The following is a 27,857-nucleotide window of genomic DNA, read 5'->3' as shown; positions in this document are numbered from 1 at the left end:
CATGCTAGTATAGATTACTAAACACATGATCATATCTATATTGATGTTGGGCTTTTCTGTTATGACATACTTCTGGACTTACTTTTGGCATGCATTTGATTTCATACTTATACGTAGTATGATTTTCTGGAACTATACTTGTTTTACGACAAGGGGTTACAATGTTTTCAGAAAGGTTTTTATAAAACATTATTTTTAGGCCCACTCACCCTTGTTTTTCGCCCTTCCAGGTTTTAGCTACGGAACGTTTGTATTGACAAGGATTCTTGGCAAATTTCAGTATAGATGGCTACCTTTGAGGGTATAATCCTTATCTTGTCTTACTGTACTTTACTTATACTCTGTCATCACATGTGAAATGGGTTCATTCCCGCTGACAAAGCACTCTTATGACGTGTTTACATACCCAGAAAGGATACGGTAGAATGGTAATCATTTCCCATTCTTGATCATTCCTCTGTTTACTAATTTAAGTGGACTGCACAGTTATGCGGGCCCCATGTAAAATCAGGATTTCAATTCCTGATATTGCCGAAATTGGATTACGTAGACGAAGGTGGTATTTGGATTCCGGGGAGAAGGCTCCATCCGGAATCAAATTTTCCTTCCCAAAATGCCCTTCTCCTTCAGTACTCCTTTCCTTCTTCCGTTGTCATCTGCCATCCTCTCCAGCAGCTCTCTGCCCTTGACAACTTCTCGGCCACTCCGCGAAACTACGGTCACCTTCATCGTTGACATCAATTGAGAGAAACCAACTTCAGCAAATCGATCAAGCAACAAACCCTTTTAATTCTTCCAGAAAAATCATGCAATTTCCATTCGAATTGCAGAGAGTGTGAATCAACCGGAAAAAGAGAGAAATGAGGGTGAAAGTGAGATCCGAAAATGGGCTCTTTCTCCTTAATAACGACATGAAATGTTGTTTGGGTGTAAGAGTTAGTTTGGGGGATATCGGATGGATGGTATAATATTAATGGCGTGTGGTTGGGGTAGGAAATCAGGATAGCTAACTATCACCCCTCTACTGCCTCCTCACGTTCCACCACCTCAAAATCATCCATGTCCTCCTCCATAGGATTCGGCAAATCATCACAAGTGGATACAAGGGACTCGCTATCAATCACAGTGCCTTCTCTCTGCCTCCACATGCATTGCCATGTGAACAGTTTCGATTTGGGGAACGCTTCACCTTCATCGTCTGCGCCACACCTTCCACCTCCCAGTGTAGCCATGCATTACTCCCTTGCCACTGCCTCACAAAACCCAACCACATTTCCCCCAAATCGGATTCAAGAATTTATCATCCAAACCCCAGATAATAAACCCACAGATCCGGTGAAGAGATCACTCAAAACCTAGAAAATCTTGAAATTGAAATACTTAGCAGAGGAGGGTTGGTGATTATGGGGATAAGGTGAGTGGGAAAGATGAAAGCGAGGGGGAAAAGGGGAGAGGGGTAGTTTTATCTTCTGCTGGGGAAGATACAGAAGACAAGATGAAAGTTTACAATAATGACATTTTGTGAAAATGTAATATGGGCAAGAAATAAAACAAAAACGATAAGGGCATTTTAGTAATCATATTGATTTTTATTCCGATTAAGATGAATTAGTAAACAACTTATATGAATTTCGTTTCATTTTCACTCCGATTCCCGAACATTTAAGTAAACAGCTTTATTAGGAATCCGATTCTGACTCCTCCTTAATCCAATTCCTCCTCAATTCAATTCCTCCTTAATTCAATTCCTCTATTTTGATTAAGGTTACGTAAACGTGCTCTTATGTTTAGGCACTTTTAAGTTTAAATTTATTCACATTTTCCACATCACTGTACTTTATGGATTTGTCACCTTCCAGATATCGCCCAACACAACTCTATTCGGAGTCCTAATGGACATACCAGATCGGGATGTGACATTAATAACATAAACACAACTGCATGAGATAAGTAAACCATAATTGACAATGACATATCAATTATATCATGTATTTAATTAGAGTAATTTTTAGTTATTTAATTTTCCATGGAAGGACTTTTATCTGTAAAGCAAGCTGCAACCGTTAATTGTAGCTGTCATCTATCATTGCAGGTTACACAGAGTACCGTGAGTAGCGACAGAGGTTCACAAATACATGACTGCAGCAAATACTCCACCGAGGAAAGATTCGAGGGAGTATGTATTTTAAGAGTTTCTAAGAATATTGTGCACAAAATGAGCACGCATCTTAGACAAATTCCTAAACCAAAATTTGACTAAAGTGGTTGAGTAGGAGATTGACGAGTTGATTCTCCGAATTTCATTGTACAGAACTCAAAAATTAAGAAATTTGAACAATTCAAGAGAGAGAGATCCAGACTCTTATATTGTGTGAGGTTGATCAGTGAAATGAGTTAATAAGAATCGCGTGATTCAACTTGAGTAATCTAAATTTCTTGATCATTGAGTTCCAGACAAGTGAGATCTATAGTAAATCTCAACTCGAAACTGACTAGTGACTTACCGACTATGCCAAATAACTTAAAAGTCCAAAGACTTGGTTTTGTTTTGCTCAATAAACAAAGTCTTGTCAAGAGAGCATTCTAATCAAACAATCCCCATCTCTATTTTGTATTCAACTGCTGCCAATTAAACTCCCGACGCTAAGGACCATTCAGAAAGGGAGAGTTTTAATTCCAAAAACCAGTCTCTGTCCGACTCTCAAAGAAGGCTAGAAGCACCAAACACTTGGCAGTGAATTGTGTACGTAACCTAATAATTAAATAAGGGATTTAGGGTTTGGTTATCATTTTCTACCACGTACGTACGCCTCTATGCATTGTCAACAAATTCAATTCATCTCCAATTTATCCAAACATTCAATCTCATAAATTGTCTCACGTATTAGGGTTTAGGATCGACCTGATTAAGTTGGTAGCTTTGGTGGGTTAGGTTTCTATCGGTTTGGTTGGCAAGTGGGAAATATAAAGAAACTTCTACTTGTCGAAATCATTGAGTTAATTGGCATCCACCCACCCCCCACGGGGCGCCGGGGGAAAATTTAGTAGTAGCTAGACTAACTTTATCGATCATCCATTCGTTTCTTTTAGGAAGAAAAATGTTATTCACACTCATTTTTTATTATTAATTTTTTTTAATTTATTTAATTCGACAATCGAAAATTTAAAGATGTGCGTAAGAAGTAAATATGAGTATATGGTAATGTGTCACACTACGAAAAATAGTGTTAAAGGAATTACGTTAACAAAGAAAGTTGCGGTTTAATCATAAAACCAATTAGTATGAGCCGTGACTCAACTTCTTATAATCCATGCAAAATATAGTAAACTTCTAATCAGAGACAATTTGTATGTACTAATAGTTAATGAACGGTGTTATGCCACAACTGAAGTTGACATATTACGTCAATTATTATGAATAAATAATGAATGGCATAATTTTCTAGTGTGGTCTAAAAATATAATAATTTCATGATCGATTATGAACAAGGATTGGTGGTTTTGGGTAGAGGTAGTAAATCAACTTATAGGATTGTTAATAGGTACACATTAAGATCCATTTAATTTGTTTTTATTTCACACAATCATCACTATTACCAATTTCATATCTATATTATAATAACATCAAATTAAATATTTCTTAACGAGTACTTATTCATAACAAAATAAGTTGATCTGTCATCTCAAAAAATAAGTCTTTTTAATACTGGTTAGGTTGACTAGAAATAGTTGGTGTTTTAATTATTTATTGATTTCCGTTAAAGATAAGATGGGAAGGGAATGGAACTGACCACACAAATCGATCGGACATGGTATCCGTTGAAAGATGTCCATATGGGACAGGATCCTCGCCAATCCTCTTTATGGGGATTCCAGAAATTCTGACATCTTAATCATTTATCGTATATCATGCGATCAGTTTTTGTTAGTTACTATTTATATTTAATTTTAAATAATAAAATTCAAACGATTTCTAACTGTATGATAAATGATTAAGAATTTGAATCTGGATGAGATCCAAATCCATCCATATGCATATATTTAGGCACGGTTTGGTACTGAGGTGATTCTGAAAAAAGCTGGTATCAAAAAAAGCTGGGAGCTGTTTTTGTGTTTGGTAAACATTCAGTTTCAGCTTTTTTTCACAGTTTTGGGTGAAAAAAAGCCAAAAACAATAAGCTGCAAAACTCAGCTTTGAAAAACTGGCTTTTTCACATATGTTTTACATAAAAGTTTACCAAACACTATAATACTGCTTTTTCTTTTCTTTTCAAAAGCACTTTTACAAAAGAGTTTACCAAACACTCTGCTACTTTATTTCACAGCTGCTTATTCTCACAGCACAGCAGAAGCAGCTTTTTTTCAAAGCACAGCAATACCAAACCAGCCCTTAGTCAATCGAATAAAAACCATGATCAATCCACGTCACTTGATATGAGAGATGCAAATGAATGAAGAGTAACTCTCTGCGTCTAAATATGAATGGTAATTTAAATAAATTTAATATAATTATTTTATCGGTAGTCAAACAGAGAAAATATAGTGATAACGGAAGGCAAGATTTTATATTTTTTAACAAACGATATTATCTATCCTATGAGAAAAAGGGGTTGGGCTTCACAATGGACTAGCAATAATGTGGTTCAAATTCACCTTTGACGAAAATCGAACATGAGACCTCTCACTTACAAGTAAAAAAAAATACTATTAAATCATAATACTAAGTGGCAACGTGAGGGAAAATTTAAAACCCATTTATAAGACCGTTCTAGTCTTTTGGTCACTACTATTCATAACGTGTAGCAACTACCAAGCATAAAACCACTAGTGATTAATAATTAATCTTAATTTGTGAACCGGGGTGAAGTTAATTAATTAAACACTAATACAGCCATGCACAGCGTGCCAGAGACAATATACTGTCTTCAAAACACTGGCATGCATGAATAGGGCACACAGACAGATATCTCCAGGCTCAAGCTTGGGTTAGCCAACTGAATTTAAACTTCTTTTAAAACATAAGGGGAAATAATAAATATAAAAGCAATCGACGAAATAATATTACAATAATACTTCGATTTGAAATGACAATAAAATACTCAAGTTTTGTTTGTTTGTACTTTGTAGTTTGCGGTATGAGCACGTTCTTTGCTTCTACTCTCCACAATATTGAATATTGATTTTGCTTTGGTTGCAAGTTGAGCCAATTGTCATGTGGATTCTACATTATTCTTAAGTTATACTATGATTAATATATCTATATACTTTGCTTTAAAAAATTTGAGAGACATGGACCATAGTTTGATGGACAAAAGCAAGCTATTCTACGTGCAAAAATTAAAGGAAGAAAGTCGCATATATCAAGAAAAGTCACAGAAAAATTTGTATTTTACGGGTTAATTGGTTATTTTTAGGCCAAATTTTTTTCGTGATCCTTGTGGTGACATCCTACTTTTAAATGGACCTTTGTGATGAAAAAGTTATTAATTATAATTTTGAAGTGAAATTTGTTATCAATCATAGTCCAAATTGAATTTTTCCTCATTCTTCTGTCATTTGTAGGGGCAAAATTGTTATTTTCGTTTTTATTGATTCCATCAATCAATCATAAAAGCACCATATGGACATAAACAAATTTTATTTTTAAAACTTTTAGAACTACAATAAAAGAATAAATAAACAATAAAATTACAAAGTTCATATTATTAAACTTTCTCATTTCAAGAGAACTAAGAGTCCAAACTCACGATTTAAAAAATCACAAAGTACCTCATTGCGTATAGGTTAAAATATAAGTTATTATGCAAACATTGAATTTAGTTTAATTTTAAAAAGAACAATGGTGGACGAGATGGCTAGGGTTATGTGAGAGAGAGTGGGGAAGGTGGTGGGTGGTCATTGTGGTTGTGGCTGACAAGGGTAGGGATTGAGGGATTTCTTCTTCTTTTTTTCCTGCTATATTTGTTGATTATAAAAAAGTGGAATTACCAAAAAGAAAAGAAAAAAGAGAATGGAATGACCATTTTGCGCCTGCATGTGGATGAGATTTTGAGTACGATTGATAACAAATTTCACCACAAGGTTAAGATTAACACTTTTTTCATCACATGGGTCGATTTAAAAGTAGTGTCTCATCACAGGGATAAAAAAAATAAAAATAAAAAATTTGGCCTTATTTTTATTGTTGTAATATCTTGAAAGTTGGAGTTTTTATATATATATATTTTTGGGCAAATTATATAAAACTACCTCAATTATTGGGTCAGTCATAGTTTCATACCCCATCTTTTTAATGTTATACCTCAACTATTGGGTCAGTCACAGTTTCATACCCCAAAAGACACTGCATTGACAGAGCTGTTGAAGGCAGGGAAAGAAGGAGGAGGAGGAGGACTGCACGGATAAGATATGGGTTTGGGGTGGGATCTGGTTTTGGGTTTGGGAAGACGGGAGCAGGGAAGAAAGGGTGAGAGGGATAAGGGGTGGGTCCCACTTGAAAAAAAAAATTAAATGATTTTATTTTTTTAGTTTTTAATATTTAATTAAATTTTTAATAGAAAATGGGCCCGGTCTCAAGTCACGTCACTATTTAACGGAAAATTAACAAACAAACTGATGAAAGTTGTGAAATTGTAACAAATTCGTAAATGAGGTATGACATTGAAATTTTTTTAAAAATGAGAAATGAAACTGTAACTGATCTAGTAATTAAGGTAATTTTATATAATTGACCTTAATATTTAATACATACCACATACGATTGGCACAAGACACAGTGCACAAGAAGTAAAAAATTCTCTTCTATTAACTTTACATTTCTCACTAAATAAAAAAAGTTTTGTATGTTAAACTCGACCTGACTTGATAATTACGCTAAAGTAGTTTTCCATAAGTACGTTATTCTAGAAGGTCCAGCCATAATTCTTCACCGTATATTGTGTGCTTCTAGAAGGTAGATATATATCATGATTATCATCTAGCAGATTCGATCCAATCCAACATCACTAGCCAAGTGTCAATCCATTTCCAGATCATACGTACACACTTGAGACGTAATAAATAGTTTCTAGAATGAACAGCAAAAATGAAAAATGTAGCTACTCAATTTTGGGCCATGCACTAGATTTTGTCGACGCATATTTATTCAAATGGCTTAAAGCTGTGTATTTTTTCTGATGTATTTAAGTTTAAATTCTTATTTCCATACGTAGTTTAAATTAATTTAATTAAATTATCGTTTATATCATAAAATTCTGGACCTGCACAATATCCCACAAAATTTCAAATTTAAATATTTGTAACACTCGTTTTCCTAGGAGTTGATAAATATATCTCTTATAGTGACCTAAGAAACAATTTTATACTGAACATCTTGTCCCATACATAAAGTATAGAGAAACACATGATTATTTTGGAGCTCTAAAAATCATTTTCTAATTGTTATTAATTTTAAAATAACAATTCCTTGAATTACCTAATATTTGCTGTGCACCGCCAATTTGCCAATACCACACCAACCGGTCCTTATATCTTATCAACTTGTTGGGTTGTATTATTTCTCAAAGTTTCATCAACAGGATTCTCTCATGGGGATTTGTGAATCGTGTTCGTTCATCGTACATCGTGCGGTTAGTTTTTGTTAGGTACTGTTTGTGTTTAATTTTAAATAAAAATATTTAAAATGATTTATGACCGCACGATATACGATGAACGGACACAATTCACGAATCTCTAAGATCCTCACAAAAAGGATCCGATGAAGATTTGGATTCAAAGTTTCAGATATCTTTTAATCCAATAAAAGAACATGGTCCTACTTCCAACTTGCTGCGTGTAAGTATCAATTTGTGCTTTAATTCTAAGAAAATATTGTCTTTTGGTTTTTGCTTTGCTACACGACTTGAAGTTCGATTACCTGCCTTTTGAGCTCTTGAGGTTAGTTCAAGCGAAGAGGACAAGTGTTGTAACCAGCGAACATGATTACGATAATTTCAGAATTTAGGTTCGATTTTCTCCAATATAAGTTATACAATAAAGAAAAACGATAAATAGCGATACAACTTTTTAGTTTTTACACAGTTCTTAACCTAAAGATTGAATTGCAGTGCTTTTTTTATTTTACAAAATGGGACCAGCACAACAATCCACCTTTTCGAGGGCCAGCAAAACTCATAGAGGCATTCGGCCCCTCCTGACCACCAGTGTATGATTCACAGCGCCAGATATCACACATATAACGTGTTATGTAGAATAGAAACTTAAAATTTGTTCTCAACTATAAGACCAACCCGTGATAATAATTGCAGTGTTAAGTTAATTAGGTGTTGAAACTTGCTAATTGCCCAATCTACACGTCATGAAATGCACCCGAGCATACACTCTTGTTTATTTTTTGGGATACAAAAGTAACAAAACATACACTATAAATAACATATAAAACAAAACAATGGGTAGCAATTATGAAAAAAATAAGCAGTGAGTTAAAAGTGAGTTGTAGGATCAGTGCCACAAACGCAAGCTAAAACAACCCACATACTCCAGTCAAACACTTGACCTCTAATACACTGGAAGCTGAGTTGGCTATAAATATTTTCGAACTCAGATTTTGATTTCGAATATTCTCCTCAATAACGAGAAATTTTTGTTAAAAACCCGATTATCAAGTGTTATAATATAATTGATTATAATTTTTTTTTAATTTCTAATCAATTGTATTATGTTAATGGAAAGATTTTTCAATGTAACTGTCACACGAGAGGTACACAACGTGTCTCAATTTAAATGGTGGGATATATGTTAAAAGGTTTGTAAATTAAAAATTAAAATTTTCCACTACTAACATAAAAATACGTAGTGTACTATCCGTGTTTACTGAAAATTTCTCATGTAAATGGTGTTGGACGGTGTTCCCGGCAATTAAAAAATCTCTACTCAATCTCGGTTTATATACCCAAATAATTAAATAAATATAAACAGTCAACATCAGCACACATCAGCGCCAATTGCATGAAGCTTCCTAAATTCAAAGCTGCCGTGCGTGTGAATACCCTGCCGCTGCATATGAAATTGAGACCCTCACCGAAATCACCAAAAGCACTTTCACTTACTCTCTTTTACGGCGGCCAGAGTCAGTGCACCACCGTGGCACGCCGTTTCGCCAACGATGATTTAGTCGCACCACCACCAACCATTTCTGTAAGCCCCCAGAGTTAATTTCGGCCAAAGATATAACCATCTGAGTTTGCTATAGTATCCGAAAGAACCCAGTTCAGTTAATACAACGACTTCACGGTTGTCGTTGCTAAAAAGTAGTGTCTGTCACACCTGCTACCTTTGACACGGTTTTCCTAACAAAGGTGGCCAATACTCGATGAATACACAAAAGCAAAAGCTGTGCTGAATTAGATCAAATGGCGGCGGCTTTGGCGGGGGACGATCTGGCTCGGTCGATGAGCCAGAGGAGCTGGGGGTCGGGGAGCAAGCGGAGTTGGGCGTCCACGAGTTTCCGGGAAGTGTGGCAGGCACCACCGAATGTGTTCAACAGAAGCGGGCGGCAGGACGAGGAGGAGGAGCTGCGGTGGGCGGCGATCGAACGGCTGCCGACGTATGACAGGTTGAAAAGAGGGATGCTGAGGCAGGTGCTGGATAGCGGGAAGGTGGTGACTGGTGAGGTGGACGTGACGAGGCTCGGAATGCAGGACAAAAAGCAGTTGATGGAGAGTATACTGAAGGTTGTGGAAGATGATAACGAAAAGTTCTTGAGAAGACTTAGAGACAGAACTGATAGGTTTGAGACTCTTTCTTCTTTTTTCTTCTTGAAAAAACGATATTCTGAACTACTTTAATCTGCAGACGGGATTCAAACTCGAGTGCATGGGTGGTCGCACTGCCCTACTCAACTCTACGAAACCTTGTCTTCAAAACCCAAAGTGTTTTTATTTTTTTCCTTAAAAAATGATAATCTTTTGCCTTTTTAATGATCTTTTTTATGTTTTTTTATTTGGGTTTTTGTTACTTCTGTGAATTTTGTAGAGTGGGGATTGAGATTCCGAAGATTGAAGTTCGATATGAGAATTTGTCGATCGAAGGAGATGTGTATGTTGGGAGCAGAGCACTGCCTACTCTGCTCAATGCTACCTTAAACACTGTTGAGGTTTGGTTTCTTCAGATTTTCCATTTTTTTAAGACTAGTTTATGAAGGAACTTATTTTTTTTTTTTTCCTTAAATTTGTAACTTTCTTTCAATTTTTTATGATTTTTCAAGATGTTTGTTTTGTGGGATGCAGAGTGTTCTGGGATTAATTAAGCTTGCTCCATCAAAAAAGAGAAAGATTCAAATACTTAAAGATGTCAGTGGAATTGTCAGACCTTCCAGGTATGAGATTACAAGTCCTTTTCTTTTCCAATTACTGTAAGGAATTGGTGGTTGATTTGCAGATTTCAGAAAGAAAAAAATATGTTTCAGTTTTTTGGGTAATCTCTTGTTTTCCACATAGGTAAGTAATTTTGATTGGTCCCTTCATTTCATCAACTGTATAGTTATGTTTTGGGGATGGGAGGTCGAACTCCAGACCTCGGGTGCATGGGTGAATGCTCTCCACAGTTAACTGATATGATAATTTTCCAGGATGACCCTACTTTTGGGTCCTCCAGGTGCAGGCAAAACAACCTTGTTACTAGCACTTGCAGGAAAGCTTGATGATGATCTAAGAGTGAGATTCTCTCCTCTCTCTTTCTCTCTCTCTCTCTCAACAGTTTAATTAGTTTGCATAATTAGGCTTTGTTATTGATTACTTAGAATATGGTGATCAGATTTCTGGGAAAATCACATATTGTGGCCATGAACTGAATGAGTTTGTTCCTAAAAGAACATGTGCTTACATTAGTCAGCATGATCTTCACTATGGAGAAATGACAGTGAGAGAGACTTTGGATTTCTCGGGACGATGTTTGGGTGTGGGAACTAGATACCAAATGCTGGCTGAACTCTCAAGAAGAGAGAAAGAAGCCGGAATCAAGCCTGACCCCGAGATTGATGCATTCATGAAAGCCACCTCAGTCTCAGGCCAGAAGACTAGTTTGGTCACAGATTATGTTCTCAAGGTTCGTAATTGTCTTCATTTTTTTAAGACAAACGTTTTCCGTGTGTCCCTGTTTATTTATGTCCCTTAATTCTCTTTTGGATTATGATTCTTAGAAAATCTGACTAATTAGTATAGAAATTTTGACAGATACTTGGATTGGATATTTGTGCTGATATCATGGTTGGTGATGATATGAGAAGGGGTATTTCCGGTGGCCAGAAAAAGCGCGTGACCACCGGTATATTTTTTTCACACCATGTTGTTAATTTTGTACATCAAATCTTCTTATAATTATGGTTTAGGGACTAATTGCTTGAACAATGTGCAGGGGAGATGTTGGTAGGACCGGCAAAGGTTCTTCTGATGGATGAAATATCAACAGGGTTAGACAGTTCCACAACTTTTCAGATATGCAGCTACATGCGGCAATTGGTTCACATAATGGATGTTACCATGGTTATCTCTCTTCTGCAGCCCGCACCGGAGTCATTTGAGCTCTTCGACGACCTAATACTGCTTTCGGAAGGGCAAATCGTGTACCAAGGTCCACGCGAGAGTGTCCTTGAGTTCTTCGAACACGTGGGATTCAAGTGCCCAGAGAGGAAAGGAATAGCTGATTTTTTGCAAGAGGTGACATCTAAGAAGGACCAAGAACAATATTGGTTAAAAAAAAGCCAACCCTACAGATATATCTCGGTTCCTGAGTTCGTGGAGGCCTTCAGCTTTTTTCGGAGTGGCCAGCAACTTGCAGCTGATCTCAGGGTTCCTTACGATAAGTCCAGAGCTCATCCGGCTGCATTGGTCACAGAGAAGTATGGCATTTCAAATTGGGAATTGTTCAAGGCATGTTTTTCGAGGGAGTGGCTGCTAATGAAGCGCAATTCATTCGTGTACATATTCAAGACCACGCAGATTACAATCATGTCTTTGATTGCCTTCACTATGTTCCTTAGAACAGAAATGCCAGTGGGCACAGTACAAAATGGAGGAAAATTTTTAGGAGCGTTGTTCTTCAGTCTAATTAATGTGATGTTTAATGGTATGGCAGAACTGGCAATGACTATTTTCAGACTTCCTGTTTTCTATAAGCAGAGGGATTTCTTGTTTTATCCTGCGTGGGCTTTTGGGTTACCAATTTGGGTCCTCAGGATCCCACTTTCGTTCGTGGAATCAGGGATTTGGATCATTCTTACCTATTACACCATTGGATTTGCTCCATCTGCTAGCAGGTAAATAGTAGTGTTCACATTTTTCATTTTCCATCGTATAAATTTATATCCTTCTGGAACACTAACTCACACGATTTTTTCTTCACTGCTCCAGATTTTTCAAACAGTTCTTGGCATTCTTTGGCATACATCAGATGGCTCTGTCCCTCTTTCGGTTCATTGCTGCACTTGGAAGAACACAAGTTGTTGCTAGCACGCTCGGTACCTTTACCTTGCTAATGGTATTTGTCCTAGGAGGATTTATTGTTGCCAAAAGTAAGTAATCGATCTTATATATGACTTTATCGTGTTAATGTAGTTAAACCAAACTAACGCATGCTTAAATTTGTTCTAAGTTTCTTGAAAATTTCAAATTATTTATGATTGTTCACTTTCTAAGCTATCCTTCTTATGAATGCAGATGACATTGAGCCTTGGATGCTATGGGGCTACTACATTTCTCCTATGATGTACGGACAGAATGCGATTGTCATGAATGAATTCCTTGACAAAAGATGGAGCGCGGTAAGATCTCTCTGTGGTTTGATTGTCTTTAGTTCATGATTTTTTGTTCCATAAAAACACATTCATCTAATCAATTCTCATCTTCGTTTGCAGCCAAATACAGATCCAAGAATTAACGCAACTACAGTCGGGAAAGTCCTTCTCAAGTCTAGAGGATTCTTCACAGATGAATACTGGTTTTGGATATGTATTGGAGCACTATTTGGTTTTTCTCTTCTCTTCAACATCTTGTTCATTGCAGCATTGACTTTTCTGAACCGTAAGTTCATCTCACTTTGAAGCTTTACTCTCTTTTCTTAATGGAAATGAAGTTCCGGAGCTGACATACCCTCATTTTCTTTTTCGGGGAACGAACATTAGCTCTTGGGGATTCAAAAGCTGTCATAGCTGATGACAAAAGTGAAGGAAAGAGAAGGAAGTCGTTAAGCGAAGAAATGACAGTGAAAAGTTCTTCAGAAATTTCTGGTGCTTCGGATCATACACCAAAGAAAGGAATGGTTTTGCCTTTCCAACCCCTTTCGCTTGCGTTTAACCATGTGAACTACTTTGTGGATATGCCCCATGTAAGTCGTTCATTTCAAACATTTTATTCTTGATGCCTCACATACTCATTTCGATCAAGAAATATACTTGTTTTGGTGACTGATTCCAGGAAATGAAGACTCATGGAGTTGAAGAAGATCGCCTTCAATTGCTACGAGATGTCAGTGGTGCTTTTAGACCGGGAATATTGACAGCACTTGTAGGTGTTAGTGGTGCTGGAAAGACAACTCTTATGGACGTCCTGGCAGGTAGAAAGACTGGTGGATATATCGAAGGGACCATTAACATATCTGGTTACCCAAAGAAACAAGAAACATTTTCTCGTGTCAGTGGTTATTGTGAACAGAATGACATTCATTCCCCGCATGTTACTGTCTATGAATCTCTCCTGTATTCAGCCTGGCTCCGTCTTGCTTCTGATGTCAATACACAAACACGAAAGGTATGTTGCACTGGAATCTTTCTTATCTAGACTTTAAATCATATTTTCAATTTGATCTTGAAATCTTATTTTCAATGTTCTTTTTAATGGTGATACAGATGTTTGTTGAAGAAGTCATGGATTTGGTTGAGCTTAATCCAATAAGAAATTCTCTCGTTGGCCTCCCGGGACTAGATGGTCTTTCAACAGAACAACGGAAGAGACTAACCATAGCTGTGGAGCTGGTTGCTAACCCCTCTATCATTTTCATGGATGAACCGACATCTGGTCTCGATGCCAGGGCTGCTGCTATCGTCATGCGTACTGTGAGAAACACAGTGGACACAGGCAGAACTGTTGTCTGCACAATTCACCAGCCAAGCATAGATATTTTTGAATCTTTCGACGAATTACTCTTAATGAAACGTGGAGGGCAAGTGATTTATGCTGGACCCCTCGGCCGTCACTCTCACAAGCTTGTAGAATATTTTGAAGTGAGTTTTCCTTTCACTTCTTATTTCTTGTACGTCATTCACTAGTAATTTTAGAGAAGTGATTTCCGCATGAGCCCTGTTTATTTCTCGTCTTCCATTGAATAAATCAAAGGAGAATCAAGTGACAAAATAAACGAGTTGTGCAGAAGAAGAAAATGCATGTGTGGAAGTCATTTCCTGTGATTTTAATGCAGTATGAACTCATATCTTTAACCTGTACAGGCCATCCCAGGTGTGCCCAAGATCAAGGATGGTTACAATCCTGCTACATGGATGCTTGAGGTCACTGCTCCTGCAGTTGAGACTCAACTTGATGTGGACTTTGCAGACATTTACCAAAACTCCTCACTTTACCAGTAAGTGTCGTAATATCTTTCTTGTGCAAGCTATGATTTCTAGTTTTATGATTCTCACTCTTCCTCTTGATGTTCTTTTAGGAAGAACCAGGAGCTGATCAAAGAGCTTAGTACACCGGCTCCCGGGTCCAACGATCTCTACTTTCCAACCAAATACTCTCAACCTTTTCCAGTTCAGTGCAAAGCTTGTTTCTGGAAAATGCATTGGTCTTATTGGAGAAATCCTCAGTACAATGCCATACGATTCTTTATGACCATTGTCATTGGTGTTTTATTTGGTCTTATCTTCTGGCAGAAGGGACAACAGACGTAAGCTCTAGTTTTTTAACTGCAAAATTGATGAAATCATGTTATTGGCATCTCTATTTATTATGAACGAAAATTTTCTTGTAACAGAGCCCAACAGCAAGATCTGATGAACTTTTTGGGAGCTATGTATGCTGCTGTGCTTTTCCTTGGAGCCACGAATGCTTCTGCAGTCCAATCTGTTGTCGCCATTGAAAGAACAGTTTTCTACCGCGAAAGAGCTGCCGGAATGTATTCTGAACTGCCTTATGCATTTGCTCAGGTGATGTATAAAATTGACAAATTGTTAAGAGACCTTATGGTACACATCATATTACTTGATTGGCAAGTTATCCCCTTTTTTTTTGCAGGTGGCTATAGAGACAATCTATGTTGCGATCCAAACATTTATATATACACTTCTTCTCTATTCCATGATTGGATTCAAGTGGAAAATCGAAAAATTCCTTTGGTTTTACTACTATATCCTAATGTGTTTCATCTACTTCACAATGTACGGTATGATGGTGGTTGCACTGACTCCGGGCCACCAGATTGCTGCCATTGTCATGTCCTTCTTCCTCAGTTTCTGGAACTTGTTTTCTGGCTTCCTCATTCCAAGACCGGTACGTCATATCAAAATTACAAGCCTATTTGGGATTTGTTTCTAGAAGAGATAAAAGCGTTTCTGACTATCAAACATTGTTTTAACTGCATTTGGTAGAACAACTTAGCTTCTTGCTCACATAAGCGTTTTCTGGATAAGCACTCCTAATAAAACTGTTTATAAGTAGAAATTCTTCTTATGAAAACAATCCCAAACTAACCCTAAATATGTGGTCGATGCATATTGCTTTCATTTAACCTCACTATATGAAAGCCTATAGTTCAAAAATTAACATTGAATTTCTATTGTGTTTGCAGCAAATACCAATCTGGTGGAGGTGGTACTACTGGGCTTCCCCTGTGGCCTGGACACTTTATGGCCTTGTGACATCCCAAGTGGGTGACAAGAATGCTGACCTTATCTTGCCTGGATATGGCACCATGCCATTGAAGAAGTTCCTGAAAGATGACTTTGGTTTTGAGTATGACTTCCTTCCGGTCGTCGCCGCCGCACACGTCGGCTGGGTTCTTCTTTTCTTCTTTGTGTTTGCCTATGGCATCAAGTTCCTCAACTTCCAAAGGAGATAGAGAAAGAACCAACTTTCAATACTACTGCAAATCATATTAGAAGGTCTTGGGAAGAGTATTAGTTTTTGTAATTTGTGTTAGTTTTCTAGTTTCTAGTGTTAGAGGAGTGTTTAATTAGGGTTTATCCAGAAATGCAATTTCTGAACGAGTTAGAATGTCATGATTATTCTGGGTGACATGATATTAATGTTATGGAGACAAGTTTCCTTTTTAGTAAACGATTAGAGTTTACATATATCTTTTTTGTTATGCTATGACTCACTTGCATAACTGGCAAAGTGGATACAAATTTCCGCCTTCTTCTTCTTGGACAAAATTGCATCTACAAAACATTTGACACCTTAGGTCAATGCCAAGAGCCTCACGCACTCACGATGAATTGGGGGGGGGGGGGTTTGGCCGAAGAACCTCCGATGCCAAAGTTAGAATTTAGAGAGAAAATTATTTGAAAAGTTTTTGAGAGTTTTGCAAGAGTGTGGACCTCCTCTTTTAGAGAAAAATAGGGTCATATATATAGGGAATGGAGGTGGCCGGCCCTTAGAGGTTTTTTGTGTGAAAATGGGTGATTTAATTGGTGATTAATGGATTAATTAGGACTTAATTGATTAATTAGCCAATTAATCTCCATTTATATGGAATAATTTGTAGATTATGGAGTAATTACCTTAAGATGAGGATGGATGAGATAATTTGGAATTGGTTACCTATTTTGGACACTCTTGGCTTGATTAAAGAATGATTGTCCACTGCTCGCGCGTAGGACAACCAATATGTCTCAGGGGTAACTTTGACATTTTTTTCAAAAATCCACATGTCGTCTTATGATTATTTTTTACTCCACAGGCAAAGTCTATGACTCTATGACTAACAAATAACATTACATGTATCACGTTTATTCAAGACGTAATTTTATGGCTAATGTGGTCGATGAACAAATAAACTTTTAAGTGTGACAATCATTAATCAAGGAATATTATCAATTCACTTCCAACGTAATCGAATGTCAATATGACATTGCAAATTTGTAATAACATTATGTAACGGTGTCACATTCAAATCAGAAAAATTACACAAGCGGCAGTAAATGACAGCCACGAACACCCAACATATATAATCCCCAAGCTCTCAAGTCTCCACGTCCAACCCAACGACCGTCAACCTCAAGACTCAAACTTTCCGCACAAATCTGCACAGAGATTCAATGTCAGACCCAAAATCAAAACCCAGAGTGGTGTGCTGCATCGGTGACACCCATGGCTTCCACACCAAGCTCCAGAATTTCTGGTCCAATCTCCAATCCGCCATCGACCCATCAGATTTCTCCACCGCCCTCATCATTTTCCTCGGGGATTATTGCGACCGCGGCCCGGACACCAGGAAAATCATCGACTTTCTCATCTCCCTGCCCACCAGATAACCGAATCAGAAGCACGTCGTTCTCTCCGACAACCACGACCTGGCCTTGGCCGCCTTCGTGGGCGTCCTGCCGCCGCCTCCCGACGGGTCGGAGTTTTCCGAGGGGTGGAAGGAGTATGCGGATAGCGAGGAGAGAGAAGGGTGGTTTAAGGGAGATGGGTACGAGAGAATGCACTTGCAGGGGAGGAGATGGGGTGGGAAGATCAAGGCCAAGTTTAATGCAGCAAAAGGGACGGAGTACAAAGGGTCGATTTATGATGCTGGGCCCACATTTGAATCCTATGGGGTCCCACATGGTTCAGCTGGTATGTGTTTCAATTTTGCTGGATTTGCGTGTGAGATTCATGGATTTTTTGTTTACTGATTTGGGATTTTTGTTTTGGATTGTTTGTTGATTTGATCCATTTTGTTAAGTTCTTTTGTCTTTTGGGACTGTTTACGTAGCAAACACTTCTGATTAAAAGTGCTTCTGCTAAATGTAAAATCAAGTAGTTATGGAAAAGCACTCGGAATTGCTTCAGCATCTAGCAGCTACTTCTCAAAGCGCATCTATGAGTCAAAAATTGCTTTTAAATTTTTCTGCCAGAATGTAGACAAAAACTTTTGGTTGTCAGAATCCATATGCTTTCCGGTTCTGTGCAATAGCAATTGACAAATGCTAAACTTTGTTAAGTTATGGATGTACCATTGTGTTATTGACTTATTAGTATTCGCAACCGTGGGTTAGGGCAGTTTTCTCGGGCAATGTTCCCGCCCCTTGCACTCAAACGCAAATCCCCCTTCCCATAGTTTAGAATTGTTTAGAATATGGTCTTTGTCAAAAAAATCTTGTTAGTATTCAGTGATTTGGTCACCTAGTGTCATATATTTACAATGTCTATACTCGGACTGGTCCGTGTGCTTTATTTGTAAATTCAATGTTGTAGCTTTGTTCTGTAGTTTTCTGTGTTGAAAGAATGATTGTTATGGGTAGATTTGGTTAAGGCTGTTCCCGACAAACACAAGAAGTTTCTTGCTGATATGGTTTGGGTCCATGAAGAGGTGAGGCCTGTTCTATTTCCTATCTTCTTTATTTTTTGGATGAAAAATAGAGCCGGTGTGTTAAATTTACTAAAATGTGAGAAAAAACCTTTAAATTTCAATTGGTTCACTTTCCCATTCTTTTTGTGTGTGGTGGAGCGGAATGCAGTAGTTGAGAACTGTAGGACCAAATGCTGAAGCTTAGTCGGTCTTGATGATGTGCGTTTTTTCCAGGATAATGTCTGCGTAGAGACTGCAGATTGAATCAAACACTGTAGATTGATTGCTGTGCACGCTGGTTTAGAGAAAGATAAAGATGTCAAGCAGCAGTTGGCGTTTTTGAAAGCCAGAGACACCCGGGTGCCTAAGATAGAGGCTCTGAGTGGGAGGAAAAATGTATGGGATATACCATAGGTAATGGCGTTCCACCTCTTAATATCAGCAATCCTTTCTACTGAAACGTTCGTTGTTTATTGTCCGATGGTTTTTGTATTTCTTATGTTCGTTAGTTCTCGATAAAGACTTCATCTTTTGTGGGTTAACTGAGATTTGATATACAACATACAATGAAATGCAACTGAAATCAATAGATATTTTGGTGTTGTGGTCCTGATAGGAACTGACAGAGAAACCAACTATTGTCGTAAGCGGTCATCACGCAAAACTTAACATTGAAGGCTTAGACTGATCATTGATGAAGGTGGTGGTATGGCGGAAAGGCCAGTGGCTGCAGTTGTGCTCCCCTCTATGAAAATAGTCCGTGATACAGATGCGTTGACAAACTAGTTTCAAATCTGGGGTACATACTTACATTGTCATATACTATACTCATAATAAAGTATCTATTTGATAGCAGAATTTGGTAAAAGTGTATAATCAACCGGATCAATTAGATCCTATGAGCTAGTGTAGAACCGTAGAGCTGATAAGTCTTCGTATGTTTCTGATTTGCCGTCTTTAGCAGTTGCTGCATCGAAGAAAATTCTTGTTCCTGACAGCCAGAGTGATGGCTCTTCGTCTTTGACGCAGCAATTGGGAGCTACGAGTACAGTTGCAGAGGATCCTCAGGGTTATGATACCTGTGGAGCCAAAAATAATCGAGAGGCGACACGTGAATTTTGGATAAAAAAGGACAAAAATACTCTTGAGGCATATCGGGATTCCTACACTCGAGCAGCGGGCAATCATCCTCAACCAAGTCAAAAGTGCCCAAAATAGGTAACAATTCAAAATCTATTTCATCCATCCTTATCCAATATTCTCCACAAGGGGTAATTATTCTATTAATTAGCTAATTGATTAGGTAATTATTCCATAACTCCCAAATTAACACAAATCAAGAACCTAGCCCACAAAAATACTCTTGAGGCATATCGGGATTCCTACACTCGAGCAGCGGGCAATCATCCTCAACCAAGTCAAAAGTGCCCAAAATAGGTAACAATTCAAAATCTATTTCATCCATCCTCATCCAATATTCTCCACAAGGGGTAATTATTCTATTAATTAGCTAATTGATTAGGTAATTATTCCATAACTCCCAAATTAACACAAATCAAGAACCTAGCCCACAAACAAGGCTAGGTGGTCGATCCTCTCTCACCCTAGGAGGCCGGCCACTCTCCTATTTAAACCCCATTCTTTTCCTTAAAGTTCAGTTGGAATTCTCTTGCTAAAATTCTCTAGAATTTTCAAACACTCTCTCTAAATTCTAACTTTGGTATCGAAGGTCTTTGGCCAAAGCCCCCATTCATCGTGGGTGCGTGAGGCTCTTGGCCTTGACCAAAGGTGTTAATTATTTTATAGGTGCAATTTTGTCATCAAGGAGGAAGAAATTTGCATCCGCAATACCCATATATGTGCATACCAGTTATGTTTTATGCTTTCAAATTAAGGGTTTTAGAGGGTGTGCAGAACGCTGTAGCATAGTCAATTTCTGTGTGACATCTTGGAGGATAACATATTGTCGTACTGTGTCACACATGCTACCATTGACACGGTTTTCCTAACAAAGGTGGCCAATACTCGTTAAATGCAGGAGCAAAAGCTGTGCTGAATTTAGATCAAATGGCGGCGGCTTTGGCGGAGGACGATCTGGCTCGGTCGACGAGCCAGAGGAGCTGGGGGTCGGGGAGCGAGAGGAGTTGGGCGTCCACGAGTTTCCGGGAAGTGTGGCAGGCACCACCGGACGTGTTCAACAGAAGCGGGCGGCAGGACGACGATGAGGAGCTGCGGTGGGCGGCGATCCAACGGCTGCCGACATATGACAGGTTGAAAAGAGGGATGCTGAGGCAGGTGCTGGATAACGGGAAGGTGGTGACTGATGAGGTGGACGTGACGAGGCTGGGAATGCAGGACAAGAAGCAGTTGATGGAGAGTATACTGAAGGTTGTGGAAGATGATAACGAAAAGTTCTTGAGAAGACTTAGAGACAGAACCAATAGGTTTGAGACTCTTTCTTTCTTTTCTTTTTGGAAAAACTTGAACTACTCTAATCTGCAGACGGGATTCAAACTCGAGTGCATGGGCTGGTCACACTGCCCTACTCAACTCTACGAAACTTTGTCTGCAAAACCCAAGTGTTTTTTTTTCCTTAAAAGAATGATAATCTTTTGCCTTTTTAATGATCTTTTTTATTATTTGGGTTTTTGTTACTTCTGTGAATTTTGTAGAGTGGGGATTGAAATTCCGAAGATTGAAATTCGATACGAGAATTTGTCGATTGAAGGAGATGTGTATGTTGGGAGCAGAGCACTGCCTACTCTGCTCAGTGCTACCTTAAACACTATTGAGGTTTGATTTCTTCAGATTTTCCATCTTTTTACGACTAGTTTATGAAGGAACTTTTTTTTTCCCTTAAATTTGTAATTTTCTTTCAAATTTTAATGATTTTTCAAGATGTTTGTTTGTGGGATGCAGAGTGTTCTGGGATTAATTAAGCTTGCTCCATCAAAAAAGAGAAAGATCCAGATACTTAAAGATGTCAGTGGAATTGTCAGACCTTCCAGGTATGAGATTACAAGTCCTTTTCTTTTCCAATTACTGTAAGGAATTGGTGGTTGATTTGCAGATTTCAGAAACAAAAAAAAATATGTTTCAGTTTTTTGGGTAATCTCTTGTTTTCTATGTAGGTAAGTAATTTTGATTTGTCCTTACTGTATACTTATGTTTTGGGGATGGGAGGTCGAACTCCGGACCTCAAGTGCATGGGTGAATGCTCTCGACAGTTAACTGATATGATAATTTTCCAGGATGACCCTACTTTTGGGTCCTCCAGGTGCAGGCAAAACAACCTTGTTACTAGCACTTGCAGGAAAGCTTGATGATGATCTAAGAGTAAGATTCTCTCTCTCTCTCTCTCTCTCTCTCTCTCTCTCTCTCTCTCTCTCTCTCTCTCTTTTAAAAACAGTTTAATTGGTTTGCATAATTAGGCTTTGTTATTGATTACTTAAAATATGGTGATCAGGTTTCTGGGAAAATCACATATTGTGGCCATGAACTGAATGAGTTTGTTCCAAAAAGAACATGTGCTTACATTAGTCAGTATGATCTTCACTATGGAGAAATGACAGTGAGAGAGACGTTAGATTTCTCGGGACGATGTTTGGGTGTCGGAACTAGATGCCAAATGCTGGCTGAACTCTCAAGAAGAGAGAAAGAAGCCGGAATCAAGCCTGACCCCGAGATTGATGCATTCATGAAAGCCACCTCAGTCTCAGGCCAGAAGACTAATTTGGTCACAGATTATGTTCTCAAGGTTCGTAATTGCCTCATTTTTCAAGACAAATGTTTTCCGCGCGCCCCTGTTTGTTTATGTCCCTTAATTCTCTTTTGGATTATGATTCTTGGACAATCTGACTAATTAGTATAGAAATTTTGACAGATACTTGGATTGGATATCTGTGCTGATATCATGGTTGGTGATGATATGAGAAGGGGTATTTCCGGTGGCCAGAAGAAGCGCGTGACCACCGGTATATTTTTTCGCACCATGTTAATTTTGTTCATCAAATCTTCTTATAATTATGGTTTAGGGACTAATTGCTTGAACAATGTGCAGGGGAGATGTTGGTAGGACCAGCAAAGGTTCTTCTGATGGATGAAATATCAACAGGGTTAGACAGTTCCACAACTTTTCAGATATGCAGATACATGCGGCAATTGGTTCACATAATGGATGTTACCATGGTCATCTCTCTTCTGCAGCCCGCGCCAGAGACATTTGAGCTCTTCGATGACCTAATCCTGCTTTCAGAAGGACAGATCATGTACCAAGGTCCACGCGAGAGTGTCCTCGAGTTCTTTGAACTCGTGGGATTCAAGTGCCCAGAGAGGAAAGGAGTAGCCGATTTTTTGCAAGAGGTGACATCCAAGAAGGACCAAGAACAATATTGGTTAAAAAAAGGCCAGCCCTACAGATATATCTCGGTTCCTGAGTTCGTGGAGGCCTTCAACTCTTTTCGGAGTGGCCAGCAACTCGCAGCTGATCTCGGGGTTCCTTACGACAAGTCCAGAGCTCATCCGGCTGCATTGGTCACAGATAAGTATGGCATTTCAAACTGGGAATTGTTCAAGGCATGTTTTTGGAGGGAGTGGCTGCTAATGAAGCGCAATTCGTTTGTGTACATATTCAAGACCACGCAGATTGCAATCATGTCTTTGATTGCCTTCACCGTGTTCCTTAGAACAGAAATGCCTGTGGGCACAATACAAAATGGAGGAAAATTTTTCGGAGCGTTGTTCTTCAGTCTGAATAATGTGATGTTAAATGGTATGGCGGAACTGGGAATGATTGTTTTCAGACTTCCTGTTTTTTTTAAGCAGAGGGATTTCTTGTTTTATCCTGCGTGGGCTTTCGGGTTACCAATTTGGGTCCTCAGGATCCCACTTTCGTTCGTGGAATCAGGGATTTGGATCATTCTTACCTATTACACCATTGGATTTGCTCCATCCGCTAGCAGGTAAATAGTAGTGTTCACATTTTTCAGTTTCCATCTTATAAATTTATATCCTTCCGGAACACCAACTCACACGATTTTTTCTTCACTGCTCCAGATTTTTCAAACAGTTCTTGGCATTCTTTGGCATACATCAGATGGCTCTGTCCCTCTTTCGGTTCATTGCTGCACTTGGAAGAACACAAGTTGTTGCTAGCACGATCGGTACCTTTACCTTGCTAATGGCATTTGTCCTGGGAGGATTTATTGTTGCCAAAAGTAAGTAATCAATCTTATATCTGACCTTATCGTGTTAATGTAGTTAAACCATAGTGACGCATGCTTAAATTTGTTCTAAGTTTCTTGAAAATTTCAAATTATTTATGATTGTCCACTTTCTAAGCTATCCTTCTTACCTTATGAATGCAGATGACCTTGAGCCTTGGATGCTATGGGGCTACTACATTTCTCCTATGATGTACGGACAGAATGCGATCGTCATGAATGAATTCCTTGACAAAAGATGGAGCGCGGTAAGATCTCTCTGTGGTTTGATTGTCTTCAGTTCAAGATTTTTCGTTCCATAAAAACGCGTTCATCTAATCTATTCTCATCTTTGTTTGCAGCCAAATACAGATCCAAGAATTAACGCAACTACAGTCGGGAAAGTCCTTCTCAAGTCTAGAGGATTCTTCACAGATGAATACTGGTTTTGGATATGTATTGGAGCACTATTTGGTTTTTCTCTTCTCTTCAACATCTTGTTCATTGCAGCATTGACTTTTCTGAACCGTAAGTTCATCTCACCTTGAAGCTTTACTCTCTTTTGTTAACGGAAATGAAGTTCCGGAGCTGACACACCCTCCTTTTCCTTTTCGGGGAACCAACATTAGCTCTCGGGGATGCGAAAGTTGTCATAGCTGATGATGAAAGTGAAGGAAAGAGAAGGAAATCGTTAAGTGAAGAAATGACAGCAAAAAGTTCTTCAGAAATTGCTGGTGCTTCGGATCATGCACCAAAGAAAGGAATGGTTTTGCCCTTCCAACCCCTTTCGCTTGCGTTTAACCATGTGAACTACTTTGTGGATATGCCCCCTGTAAGTCGTTCATTTCAGACATTTTATTCCTGATGCTTCACATACTCATTTCGACCAAGAAATATACTTCTTTTAGTTACTGATTCCAGGAAATGAAGACTCATGGAGTTGAAGAAGATCGCCTTAAATTGCTACGAGATGTCAGTGGTGCTTTTAGACCGGGAATATTGACAGCGCTTGTAGGTGTTAGTGGTGCTGGAAAGACAACTCTTATGGACGTCCTGGCAGGTAGAAAGACTGGTGGATACATCGAAGGGACCATTAACATATCTGGTTATCCAAAGAACCAAGAAACATTTGCTCGTGTCTGCGGTTATTGTGAACAGAATGACATCCATTCCCCCCATGTTACTGTCTATGAATCTCTCCTGTATTCAGCCTGGCTCCGTCTTGCTTCTGATGTCAATACACAAACACGAAAGGTATGCTGCACTGGAATCTTTCTTATCGAGACTTTAAATTGTATTTTCAATTTAATCTTGAAATCTTATTTTCAGTCTTCTTTTGAACGGTGATACAGATGTTTGTTGAAGAAGTCATGGGTTTGGTTGAGCTTAATCCAATAAGAAATTCTCTCGTTGGCCTTCCGGGACTAGATGGTCTTTCAACAGAACAACGGAAGAGACTAACCATAGCTGTGGAGCTGGTTGCTAACCCCTCTATCATTTTCATGGATGAACCGACATCTGGTCTCGATGCAAGGGCTGCTGCTATCACCATGCGTACTGTGAGAAACACGGTGGATACAGGCCGAACTGTTGTCTGCACAATTCACCAGCCAAGCATAGATATTTTTGAATCTTTCGACGAGTTACTCTTGATGAAACGTGGAGGGCAAGTCATTTATGCTGGACCCCTCGGCCGCCACTCTCACAAGCTTGTAGAATATTTTGAAGTGAGTTTTCCTTTCGCTTCTTATTTCTTGTACGTCCTTCACTAGTAATTTTAGAGAAGCGATTTCCGCATGAGCCTTGTTTATTTCTCGTCTTACATTGAATAAATCAAAGGAGAATCAAGTGACAAAATAAACGAGTTGTGCAGAAGAAGAAAATGCATGTGTGGAAGTCATTTCCTGTGATTTTAATGCTGTCTGGACTCATTCTTTAACCTGTACAGGCCATCCCGGGTGTGCCCAAGATCAAGGATGGTTACAATCCTGCTACATGGATGCTTGAGGTCACTGCTCCTGCAGTTGAGACTCAACTTGATGTGGACTTTGCAGACATTTACCAAAACTCCTTGCTTTACCAGTAAGTGTCGTAATATCTTTCTCGTGTAAGGTATGATTTCTAGTTTTATGATTCTCACTCTTCCTCTTGATGTTCTTTTAGGAGGAACCAGGAGCTTATCAAAGAGCTTAGTACACCGGCTCCCGGGTCCAAAGATCTCTACTTCCCAACCAAATACTCTCAACCTTTCCCGGTTCAGTGCAAAGCTTGTTTCTGGAAAATGCATTGGTCTTATTGGAGAAATCCTCAGTACAATGCCATCCGATTCTTTATGACCATTGTCATCGGTGTCTTGTTCGGTCTTATCTTCTGGCAGAAGGGACAGCAGACGTAAGCTCTGGTTTTTTAACTGCAAATTTGACTAAATCATGTTATTGGCATCTCTATTTATTAGGAATGAAAATTTTCTTGTAACAGAGCACAACAGCAAGATCTGATGAACCTTTTGGGAGCTATGTATGCTGCTGTGCTTTTCCTTGGAACCACGAATGCTTCTGTGGTCCGATTTGTTGTCGCCATTGAAAGAACAGTTTTCTACCGCGAAAGAGCTGCCGGAATGTATTCTGAACTGCCTTATGCATTTGCTCAGGTGATGTATAAAATTGACAAATTGTTAGAGACCTTTTGGTACACATCGTATTACGTGATTGACAAGTTATCCCCCCTTTTTTTGCAGGTGGCTATAGAGACGGTCTATGTTGCAATCCAAACATTTATATATACACTTCTTCTCTTCTCCATGATTGGATTCACGTGGAAAGTCGAAAAATTCATTTGGTTCTACTACTATATCCTAATGTGCTTCATCTACTTCACAATGTACGGTATGATGGTGGTTGCACTGACTCCGGGCCCCCAGATTGCTGCCATTGTCATGTCCTTCTTCCTCGGTTTCTGGAACTTGTTTTCCGGCTTCCTCATTCTAAGACCGGTACGTCATATCAAAATTAAGGGCCTATTTGGGATTGTTTCTAGAAGAGATAAAAGCGGTTTCTGACTATCAAACATTGTTCTAACTGCATTTGGTAGAAAACCTTAGCTTCTAGCTCATAGAAGCGTTTTCTGGAGAAGCATTTGTAACAAAACTGTATGCAAGTAGAAATGCTTCTTACGAAAACAATCCCAAACTAGCCCTAAATATGCGGTCGATGCACATTGCTTTCATTTAACCTCACTACATGAAAGTCCACAGTTCAAAAATTAACCTTGAATTTCTGTTGTGTTTGCAGCAAATACCAATCTGGTGGAGGTGGTACTACTGGGCTTCCCCTGTGGCCTGGACAGTTTATGGCCTTGTGACATCCCAAGTGGGTGACAAGAACGCTGACCTTATCCTGCCTGGATATGGCACCATGCCATTGAAGAAGTTCCTGAAAGATGACTTTGGTTTTGAGTATGACTTCCTTCCGGCCGTCGCCGCCGCACACGTCGGCTGGGTTCTTCTTTTCTTCTTTGTGTTTGCCTATGGCATCAAGTTCCTCAACTTCCAAAGGAGATAGAGAAAGAACCAACTTTCAATACTACTGCAAATCATATTAGTAAGTCTTGGGGAGGGTATTAGTTTTTGTAGTTTGTGTTAGTTTTCTAGTATCTAGTGTTAGAGGAGTGTTTAATTAGGGTCCAAAAATGCAATTTCTGAACGAGTTGGAATGTCTTGATTATTGTGGGGGGCGTGATATTGACATTACGTAGACAAGTTTCACTTTTAGTAAACGATTAAATTTTACGTGTATCTTTTTTGTCATGCTATGACTCATTTGCATAACTGGCAAAGTCTATGACTCTATGACTAACAAATAACATTACATGTATCACATTTATTGATTTTAGAACGTAATTTTATGGGTAATGTGGTCGATGAACACACTAGTTCAACGAAACACTAAAATATATTTCAATTTTTCAGAGATTAAACAACTACTCTTAACACACTAGTTCAACGAAACAGTCAAATATATTTCAATTTTTCAGGATTAAACGACAACTCTTAACACAATATTTCAACGAAATAGTTATCCAGAATCCTGGATAATGCACAGTACAATGATA

General features: G+C 38.6%; 2 protein-coding genes and 1 pseudogene across 2 annotated transcripts; all 3 read left to right on the top strand.

Moving 5' to 3' along the window:
- The first annotated feature begins 9,035 nt into the window (after positions 1-9,035).
- Positions 9,036-16,345, top strand: LOC137712640 (ABC transporter G family member 34-like). The gene is made up of 18 exons (XM_068451752.1): positions 9,036-9,787; positions 10,033-10,153; positions 10,287-10,375; positions 10,628-10,712; positions 10,813-11,103; positions 11,232-11,322; positions 11,413-12,313; positions 12,408-12,568; positions 12,714-12,817; positions 12,911-13,076; positions 13,178-13,380; positions 13,470-13,802; positions 13,901-14,275; positions 14,498-14,631; positions 14,713-14,940; positions 15,028-15,199; positions 15,288-15,542; positions 15,841-16,345. The coding sequence occupies exons 1-18, from the start codon at positions 9,411-9,413 to the stop codon at positions 16,108-16,110; spliced, it is 4,356 nt and encodes a 1,451-aa protein (XP_068307853.1). The 5' UTR covers positions 9,036-9,410; the 3' UTR covers positions 16,111-16,345.
- A 966-nt stretch (positions 16,346-17,311) lies between these two features.
- Positions 17,312-19,332, top strand: LOC137712641 (tyrosine-protein phosphatase RLPH2-like; annotated as a pseudogene).
- A 427-nt stretch (positions 19,333-19,759) lies between these two features.
- On the top strand, positions 19,760-27,617 carry LOC137712639 (ABC transporter G family member 34-like). The gene is made up of 19 exons (XM_068451751.1): positions 19,760-19,983; positions 20,585-20,990; positions 21,219-21,339; positions 21,466-21,554; positions 21,798-21,882; positions 22,013-22,303; positions 22,430-22,520; positions 22,607-23,507; positions 23,602-23,762; positions 23,913-24,016; positions 24,110-24,275; positions 24,377-24,579; positions 24,669-25,001; positions 25,100-25,474; positions 25,696-25,829; positions 25,911-26,138; positions 26,226-26,397; positions 26,485-26,739; positions 27,038-27,617. The coding sequence occupies exons 2-19, from the start codon at positions 20,614-20,616 to the stop codon at positions 27,305-27,307; spliced, it is 4,356 nt and encodes a 1,451-aa protein (XP_068307852.1). The 5' UTR covers positions 19,760-19,983; positions 20,585-20,613; the 3' UTR covers positions 27,308-27,617.
- The last annotated feature ends 240 nt before the right edge of the window (positions 27,618-27,857 follow it).

Source organism: Pyrus communis, chromosome 13 (assembly GCF_963583255.1).
Source record: "Pyrus communis chromosome 13, drPyrComm1.1, whole genome shotgun sequence".
NCBI lineage: Eukaryota > Viridiplantae > Streptophyta > Magnoliopsida > Rosales > Rosaceae > Pyrus > Pyrus communis.
The sequence above is the reverse complement of the archived record's forward strand: the minus strand, read 5'-3'. Positions and strand labels throughout refer to the sequence as shown.

Coding starts and splice junctions, on each gene's coding strand:
- LOC137712640 (XM_068451752.1), top strand. CDS start 9,411: ATGGCGGCGGCTTTGGCGGGGGACGATCTGGCTCGGTCGATGAGCCAG. Junction 13,803..13,900: donor TCAATACACAAACACGAAAG/GTATGTTGCACT, acceptor ATGGTGATACAG/ATGTTTGTTGAAGAAGTCAT. Junction 15,543..15,840: donor GCTTCCTCATTCCAAGACCG/GTACGTCATATC, acceptor TTGTGTTTGCAG/CAAATACCAATCTGGTGGAG.
- LOC137712639 (XM_068451751.1), top strand. CDS start 20,614: ATGGCGGCGGCTTTGGCGGAGGACGATCTGGCTCGGTCGACGAGCCAG. Junction 26,139..26,225: donor TGGCAGAAGGGACAGCAGAC/GTAAGCTCTGGT, acceptor TTCTTGTAACAG/AGCACAACAGCAAGATCTGA. Junction 26,398..26,484: donor TGCCTTATGCATTTGCTCAG/GTGATGTATAAA, acceptor CTTTTTTTGCAG/GTGGCTATAGAGACGGTCTA.